At 40.7% G+C, this 9210-nt stretch overlaps 2 protein-coding genes across 3 annotated transcripts in view; both read left to right on the forward strand.

The window, feature by feature from the left end:
• The window catches only part of Zfp91 (ZFP91 zinc finger protein, atypical E3 ubiquitin ligase), a 32001-nt gene extending 28760 nt beyond the window's left edge, over nt 1–3241 (forward strand). For both annotated transcript variants that reach the window (XM_085833953.1, XM_021152550.3), the window contains exon 11: nt 224–3241. In XM_085833953.1, the coding sequence (XP_085690079.1) occupies nt 224–734 (511 nt within the window). In that variant the 3' untranslated portion in view covers nt 735–3241. The remainder of the gene's footprint in view (nt 1–223) is intronic.
• Nucleotides 3242–5064: 1823 nt separating this feature from the next.
• On the forward strand, nt 5065–7500 carry Cntf (ciliary neurotrophic factor). Its single transcript, XM_021152555.3, has 2 exons — nt 5065–5534; nt 6437–7500. Exons 1-2 carry the CDS (start codon nt 5421–5423, stop codon nt 6917–6919), a joined length of 597 nt encoding a protein of 198 aa, XP_021008214.1. The 5' UTR covers nt 5065–5420; the 3' UTR covers nt 6920–7500.
• The last annotated feature ends 1710 nt before the right edge of the window (nt 7501–9210 follow it).

Below are 9210 nucleotides of genomic sequence, written 5' to 3' on the forward strand. Positions count from 1 at the left end.
CATGAATGCAATTTATGCTGCCTATGTCCTTAAGTATAGATAGAGTGAAGTGTGCTTGTTTTGTTGTTTCTTAAACATAAAAAAAAATTATTATTATTTTTTTTTTTTAGTTAGATTTCCTAATCCTTCCTAAGTATTATATGGATATGTAAGTTTTTCAGTTCTCACCTGGCCCTTAACTTAAGATCCTCTGATTGATCATTTACTTTTGGATTTCCTTTAGATGTGAGATCTGTGGATTTACTTGTCGACAAAAAGCATCTCTTAATTGGCACATGAAGAAACATGATGCAGACTCCTTCTACCAGTTTTCTTGCAATATATGTGGCAAAAAATTTGAGAAGAAGGACAGTGTAGTGGCACACAAAGCAAAAAGCCACCCTGAGGTGCTGATTGCAGAAGCTCTGGCAGCCAATGCGGGCGCCCTCATCACCAGCACAGATATCTTGGGCACTAACCCAGAGCCCCTGACACAGCCTGCAGATGGTCAGGGGCTTCCTCTTCTTCCTGAGCCCTTGGGAAACTCAACAGCTGGAGAGTGCCTACTGCTAGAAGCTGAAGGGATGTCAAAGTCATACTGCAGTGGGACAGAACGGGTGAGCCTTATGGCTGACGGGAAGATCTTTGTGGGAAGTGGCAGCAGTGGGGGCACTGAAGGGCTGGTCATGAACTCGGATATACTCGGTGCTACCACAGAGGTTCTGATTGAAGATACAGACTCTACTGGACCCTAGTGCAAAGGAAGACTTTGGGCACTGGGACAGTGCAGACTTTGTATTTAAAAGATAAAAAGGACAAAAAAAAAATTTAAAGCATTTAAAAATCTAGTAAAATAACTGAAGGGCCTGCTCTTTGCATTGTGGATCACAACACACACACAGACACACACACACACCATCCCCATTCCCTAAACTCCCTTTCCTTATCCTTAAAATATTGATGTAGCCTTTACCAGAAAGGTTGATGAAAAAGCAGCAACATGCTAGGTTCCAGCCAGCAGCAGACTTCCTGCTCATTGGCAGATCTCCTTTTTCTCAACCTATAACTCTGATGTGCTCTGGATCAGCTTTGAACTCATAACAGTATATTACTATCATCTAAATCTTTTCTCCTCTACTACTGCCCTATGGCTCTGGCTTCTTCCCACTGCAACAACCAACTTACCCTCAAATATTATATAATTCTATTTTCCGGAGGCTGGCAGCTTGACTTGGCACTTTAGGGCTCCTTGGCAGGATGCTGTTAAAACAGCACACATCTCTCACCCCTCTTCCATTACTCACTGGGTTTGGGGAAGGAAGGATACATGGGGACCACCTCCCTCCCTTTCAATGGATCCCAGCACCTCAGTTCCCCCCACTCCTGAACCTCCATAATGCTCTTAATGGTGCTCACTTGCTTGGAAGCAGGCTCCCAAGAGAGAGGGGACTGCCCTCTGTACAGTCTTTCTGGCTGAAAGATAGGGCTCTGTGTCAGTGAGAAAAGTCCCAGGCTAATGGCAGAAATTTGCACTTTGAACATGTGTGTTTTTGTGTTGTGGAACCTGAGATTCCTTATTTATTAATGGAAAGTCTGATTTTTTGGGGGGAGGGTCTTTGTTGCTATGTTTTGTGGGGCTGGGAGAGTAGATTATTCTGACATGGGATCCTTCCTACAAGAGGTACTTTGAAGGCAAGGCTTAGAGTTAAAGAAGCACAGCCAGCCTCTAAAATCATAGTTCTCCAGTGGCCTTTAAAGAAAGCTGGTCCCCAGCACTAACAGAATCACTACAATAGCCTAGTGCTTTTTTGGAAGCCTTAGGGAAGTTTGATAGGTTTGTGGTAACTAGTGTGCTCTTTGAGATTTTTAAGAGCATTTGAGATACAAGAGTTTTGAGGGGATGAGGAATGTTGGTCAAGGTCTGAATCACATAAAAGATTTTCTTCTGTGAATTTACCTTCTCTTGTCTTCACCATTTCTTTGCATATATATTCCTGCTGGCCCCTTGTTTTGATTTTGGTTTTTGTTTTGTTATTGGTCATTCCAGCTCTCAGTGGAAGACCGGACCCTGTCATTCATGAAGGAACAAAATCTAAACGTTCTAGAGATTTGGTTAAGAGTAAACTGTTCTGTCTTATCTCCTCTTTAGAAGAGATAAAGCTTCAATAGACAAAAACAAAAGTAAAAATCTATACGATGATGTTTTTTGGCTTTCCCCAGAATTATCTATTTTCCTCTGAGTAGAGATTTTAATACCCTGTGGCATTAAAATTACTGTCATTGGGAGACAGGGATCGTATTTTTGCATGCTTCTACCTCTCAAAAGACTGAAACCCTAATTCAGCTCATGTTTTGAGAATGAGGAGTGCAGTTCTTCCTGTGTGCTTGAGAATCAGCCACTGAAGACCGGGCCAGTTGTCAGCAACACGTGATGACTATCGGGAAAAATAAGACTTTGAGAACAAAATAAGGAGCAGCTTGTTTTTCACAAACACTAAAACTGTGGAGTTTATCAAATTTTCTCTGCTTGATTTTTTTTCCCCCAAAAGGAGAATAGCAAAATGTCATCTCTGAAAGACGCTTACTATACACCCACCTATGTCGGTGGTTGGGATGCCAGGGAGAGGGAGGAAGACACCTACAGGAACAATCTTAAACACATTATTGTTTCCTCTAGAGTGTTGCAGATTTAGCCACCCCTCCCATATGAGGGGAGAAAAGGCATGAAGACAGGCTTTCCTGCCCTACAGAGTTTGCAGTTGACCTTGCTACATTGCATAGATTTGAAAATACTGTAAGAGTAATTAAAAATGGATCTGCAACAAAGTTGCTCCTCTTGACACTGTTTATCTAGTATCTGTGTCCTACACTCACCCTTTGTTTCTCACATTTAGAATGTCTCCAATAAATTAGATAGATCCACCCACAGAAAAACAAACTGCATTGAAAACATCTCACTTTTCTGGGATGGGGAAAAATATGTTCTTTTCTGTACTTCACTCCCTTCCCCATAAAAGCAACTAGTTCTAATACTTAGAAACTTCCTGTCCTCTCATTGGGGTTGGGGTGGGGCTTAAAGGGGGCTGGGTCATCTTAGCTGCTATCTGTTGGCAATAAGTTTTTTTAGCAGTTTGCAATAAATTTTTCATGAACTTCATATTCCTTTTGAGAGCTAGTGCTAGCATAATAAATGTGTATGAGCAAACTAAGCCCCTACCCATTTCCTTTTTTCCCAAGCCAGTCATTTAATTGTCCTTCGAAGGAGTCCTTTTAATCTTGAAAATAGGTAATTCATACTGATGGTTTGTTATCTTTTAAGTCATACGTCCATCTTCAATTGGCAATTCTAAATTCTTAGATAATATAGTTATGATAATTACTCGGTATTTCTGGGAGTTATGCACCCTCCTTGCTTGCATTGCTAGCGTATTTTGCATAATTAGACCCTAACACATTTAAAGGGTTTAGTCAGACACTGGCTGGGAGTCCTGGGAATGAGCAGAGAAAACATCAGCATGGAGCACTTGGACCTCCCTTGTACCTGTTCAGAGGAAGAAAATCAACTAACTATATACCAACAACCTAAGTGAGGTCTTACAGCCTTGTGCAGGGCTAGTTTCCCTCCTTTCTATCAGTTTTCCAGTATACTCAAGAAAATGGGGACACTGTAATGGAGCAGTTGTATTTCCCGAGACTTTGCCTGTTGAAGTGTGCAGGGCCCTTTTCCTGTGAGGAGAGGTAGATGGTTACTTGATCTAGGCTTAAAAGTTATGTAAAAGAAAAACGTTATAATAAAAGGGAGACTTTGCTTTTAAAATCTTGTTTCCTTTTAATCTAGGTAATCATTCAAAATAAGTATGTAAAGAAGAAAAATAAAAGTTGTCTTCCTGGAAGCAACTGGTCTTCCTTGGTTGTACTGAGTTAGTCATGCGAGGATAAAACAGTTGATGCTGCTAAATGAGGAAAACATGCCCCTTTTGTATGGTGCTATTTGCTCTTTGTTAAGAGTTGGGAGGGCTTCTAATGCAGAGAGGCCTTGTAGCTCTGTGTTTGGCAGACTCCAAAGGGTGTTTTGGTTGCTTTCTAGGGGATGTTAAGGATACTATGAAGTACAGTTTACTCTGACAATGACAAAACCGTGGTTGCATTTAAGACCAGTGCTTAACAAAGCTTTTATGTCAAGTTCTAACTTTAAAAAAAGAAAACATAATTCAACCTTGCTAAAAAGTTCTATGGCAGCCATTCCTCACCTACGTCAATTTGCTACTGAGATGGCAAGTGTTTGAACTTCTTGGCAATATCTGTGATATAAAATGGGGACATTGACTTCACTGACCTATTTCGGGTTGAAACTTTGAAACTTGAGCCTATTAACTTCACCCACTAAGTGCAGTACAATAGAATGACAGGTCTGTAAGACCTTTTTAACTCTTTTGTCTTCATTTCAAAGCCTTGTTCATTACCTTGCTAAGCATGGAGAATGACTGGGACTGGGAAGAAAAAGAAGCATGTTGTCACTTGAGTGAAAGTGCCTGAGAAATGTTACCAAGTTTGGGTTGGGTGTTTCCTTTGGGAGAGAACAGGCCTAAACAGTGTCTTTCACATCCTGTAGCTACCAGGAAGGCACCATGATTGAGATTAGAGATGCTCCTTTAGCTAATTTTTAAACAAGTCTAAACCTTAAAAATAATGGGAACGGAAAGATGGCTATAAATGACCTGTATCACATAGTCTTTGTTTCTTGCACATATCATGAGTTACCCAAAGAAATTGTAAAGTCAGTGTGAGGTGGGGGGAAATAAAGCCAAAGACCAATGCAGAAATATGAATCTACTTTATTGTATTAATTTCTTAGATAAAAAGTACTTAGATAAAAGGCATCAAATGAGAAAACTACCCCCAAGACTAATATTCAGCCCAGAATTACTCAAGATTCCAATGAAGTTTAAATGTGTAACATAATGTCTGACTCATTTAATAAATGACACCTATTTCAATACTATATTTTGCCAGGATAAAACAAAATACAGTGAGCATGGAAAGTAGAAGAGTAAAATCAAATTATATGTGTAAATACTAGACTACATTAGGCAGGGGTGGGTGTCAGGAGGATTAGCGTGATAGTGACCTTGTTGCTAAGTACAAAAGCAAAACAATGACATAAAAACAAGTGCTAAGTACTGAGTGGAGGAGAGATGAAGGCAGACGCTGCGGGGAAAAAAAAAGACTGATTAAAAGGGCCCTTTGATTCCACAGGCACAAAATCCACAGCCAGGAATTTGCTGCCACCTCTGAGTCAGGAAGGGGGTGGGGATGGGGGTGCACAATCCCATTAGAGAATGCCCAGTAGATTTAGTCTGTGGGAGTCACATTTCTTATTTGGACTAGTGAAGACAGAAGCAAACCAGCTCACTTATTTCCTGGGACAGTTGATTTAGGGGATGGCTTTCGCAGAGCAATCACCTCTGACCCTTCACCGCCGGGACCTCTGTAGCCGCTCTATCTGGCTAGCAAGGAAGATTCGTTCAGACCTGACTGCTCTTATGGAATCTTATGTAAGTTGTCTATTTTGCTGTTGTCTGGTTGTCTGTTTTCAAGTCTTCTAGCCCAACTCTTAACCATCATGTTCCAACCCCATAACCGGTTATGAAAACACTAGTGTGTGTGTGTATTTATGGTATAGCTCCCTAGTCATTCATATATTAAGCACCTATAATTTGACATGTTCTTTCCCTTGAGAAAATTCACACAACCTTACTGTCTTCATCCAGGCTGTTTAAGGTGGACAGGTCCTTCCTTAAGTGAGAATATACATTATTTGGTTGCCTTTTTTCTGAATCCTACCAGGGTAGACAGTAGGCTTTCAAAGTTGTAGGTTCTTCATATAATTTTTGAACCTTAGAAATAAAAAGGTTATAGGATTAAGAAAAACTATATGGGGTTTTAGAGAAATGTATAGTTGCCCTCTGCACAGCATAAGCTACTTATATTTTAGTACTCCACATTAGAATACTTATGACTAAATAGATCTGCCAAAAAGTCTTGAGAAAATGTCAAATTAACCACAGTTCTGGGCTTGTTTTCTCATAAAAGGCCACTGTCTAAAAGACCTGCTGTGGTAATATCCCAGGCCTCTCATCAAAGTTATAAATTTAAGTTCTCTAAGAATTGAAAACTTTTGAAAAGCCTTGCCAGTTATGAGACTCAGTGTCCAAAGAGATGGACATAAAAGCCAGTTGTATTCTAAAGGATTGATTTCACCTTGAGAGTGAACATTGAGGATAGGGAAATTCAGGCAGTGCTGTGGAATCAGGACTCCCCATATGAAGGGTTTCCATTCTAAGCATTTTCTTAACAACTTGGATCACTGACTATGGAAGTCAAGGAAATTGTATTTGTGATTGAAGAAGGAAATTGAGATGATATGGAACATATGTTTTGCTATATCCTTGGCCAGGTAAAACATCAGGGCCTGAATAAAAATATCAGCCTTGACTCAGTGGATGGTGTACCAGTGGCAAGCACTGATCGCTGGAGTGAGATGACTGAGGCAGAGCGACTCCAAGAGAACCTCCAGGCTTACCGTACCTTCCAAGGGATGTTAACCAAGCTTTTAGAAGACCAGAGAGTGCATTTCACCCCAACTGAAGGTGACTTCCATCAGGCAATACATACGCTTACACTCCAAGTTTCTGCCTTCGCCTACCAGCTAGAGGAGCTAATGGTGCTTCTGGAACAGAAGGTCCCCGAAAAAGAGGCTGATGGGATGCCTGTCACAATTGGAGATGCTGGCCTCTTTGAGAAGAAGCTGTGGGGCTTGAAGGTCCTTCAAGAGCTTTCACAGTGGACTGTGAGGTCTATCCATGACCTCCGTGTCATTTCTTCTCATCACATGGGGATCTCAGCACATGAGAGCCATTATGGGGCCAAGCAAATGTAGCTGTTAACTCTTCCCTCTGTCTCCCTCTTTGATCTAATGGAGTATCGGTAGTTCCCCAGGGGCCTAGTTGTCTCAGCATCAATTTTGGAAAACCTTAGACCACAGGCATATTTCATCAAGTAGGGTTGACCCACATATGAACAGAAGATATACATGGTTATTATTCTGTCTATGCATATGTGTGTACATGATTTTGTCTGTATTGGTGGTATAATAAAGTATAATTAGGGCACTATCTTTCCACCTTAGTGCTTTACCCTTCCTGATCCTAAATAACCTTTCCAGGTGTTTAACAGTCTTACAGGCAGAAGAGAAATTGTAACTAGTTTTGGTTGACTTCTGAAAAGACTGAATAAACAAATTGGAAGTCCTAGACTGTCTTCATTCAAACTAGCCTGATAAAAAGAGCATTGCTGTGCAGAGGCAGTGAGTGTGCCATGGCAACCTTCCATCTTAGTTGTGGAGAGGAAGATGTCTTGCATTCTATCCTAGCATTGAAAAGCAGCTCTTGTTACTCATCCTCAGGAGTCGGCAGCATCCCACCATGTTAAAGGAAATATTTGTTGCCCACACTGGGCAAAGCGCAGAAATTACATATCTTCAGATTACATTTGAGAAAGAAAAGAAAAAAATGAGGCCTGCAGTACTTCTGTAGTTGGGGCTGAGGATATGCAGGAACAGCCTGGCTTAGCGTTGACTAATTGTACTTGTATATTGGGTTAATCTCAGTTTACAGCAAGTTAACAGATCTGTCATACATATAGGTACTGTGACCAGATGTTCATGGGCAGAGGGGTAGAATGCTACTCAGGTTAAAGTGTCACAAGACTAGCACTCTACGTTCTCCAGGTTTAGTTATGAAGGGAGGATGGGTCCCCAGTGAGAATGCCAGAGATTCTTAAACACACAGTAAAGCTCTACGTTTAATGTTCTTGTGAGAAACACATGGTGTGGAAGGCTAAGGAAACACATTCCTGGGGAAGGTCATTTACAGTGAGGGCTGTGCATTATGAATCCAGAGTTTGTTAGTATTTGTTTTTATCTTTAAAACCCCAAGAGATGTTGAGTTGAGGACCCAAGTCTAACCACATTCTCCCTCACTAGTGAATCATGAGTCAAGGAGGGCTAACTTCCATATAAGTTGCATGATACAGGGATGTGTGACTCATCTTGTATCCTCTCCTATAAGGAATTCCATACAGGGTAGTATGGAACATACTAAGTACATGACAGGACTCAGCCAAGCACTGTGGCAGCTCAGGGGAAGCAAGACCCTGCTTTGTACTGTGTTTGTGGAAGTGCAGTTGTGTATGTAAGAAATAAAGAGTCCAAAACTATAGTAGATTATAAAGAATTGAAAGATTGAGCTGTTGAGATGGCTCAGTGGGTAAGAGCACTGACTGCTCTTCTGAAGGTCATGAGTTCAAATCCCAGCAACCATATGGTGGCTCACAACCATCCTTAACGAGATATGGCGCCCTCTGCTGGAGCATCTGAAGACACCTACAGTGTACTTACATATAATAAATCTTTTAAAAAAAATAATAATTGAAAGATAAGCTAAAGCCACAAGGAAGTATGCTTCCCAGATTGGTGGAGTACAATATAGAATATCCTTGAAGATAGAAACATTAAGAGTTGACTCCTAAAAACAAGTTAGACAACAGTAAACATCTGAAAACAGTAATCACAATAACAGGCCTTTTTGTTTTATCCCATTCATGATTTAGGTATAGATAGTTAATTTTCTACAAAGTTAGAAAGGCTTATTTCATTCATATTCTTAAGTTCTGTTTGTCAGGAGCATTTTTTTTTTTAATTAGTACATGTTAACAAAGTTCGTGTTTAAATAACGGCATGGCTACCTACAATTTCATTATGGGGAATAACCAGCAGTCTACATCGTGCATGATTCCCCCCCCCCAGGGTTTTTGTGTCTCACAGGTGTAACAGATGACAGGATTTTCAGAAAACTCATTGATGGTACGTGGCAGCACCCCAGCACACTGGAAGTTCAAGGATTGGGAGTTAGAGGCAAGCTTGGACTGCATAGTAAGAATCTGGGTACACATACATACCTCAAAAAGAAAAACAAGAAACTTACAGTATGCCTCATAGTGTATAGAAACCCTTCAGGAAAAAAAAAAAGTGGGAGGGTCTGGGAAGATTTTTCAGTAAGAGTTGTTTGCACTGTTAACAGGAGTTTGAGTCCCCAAGTAAAAGTTGAACATAATTTTATGTGCCTGTAATGCCATCACTGGAGAACAGAGCCTGGGCAGATCCTTTGGAGC

The sequence above is a fragment of the Mus caroli genome, unplaced genomic scaffold (genome assembly GCF_978045245.1).
Source record: "Mus caroli unplaced genomic scaffold, Mus_caroli_1 scaffold_20, whole genome shotgun sequence".
Classification (NCBI taxonomy): Eukaryota; Metazoa; Chordata; class Mammalia; order Rodentia; family Muridae; genus Mus; species Mus caroli.

Bases quoted from the DNA above. Each gene is read 5' to 3' on its own strand.
- Cntf (XM_021152555.3), top strand. From the start codon at position 5,421: ATGGCTTTCGCAGAGCAATCACCTCTGACCCTTCACCGCCGGGACCTC. The intron at 5,535-6,436 runs GTAAGTTGTCTA...ATCCTTGGCCAG, and splicing joins CTGCTCTTATGGAATCTTAT to GTAAAACATCAGGGCCTGAA.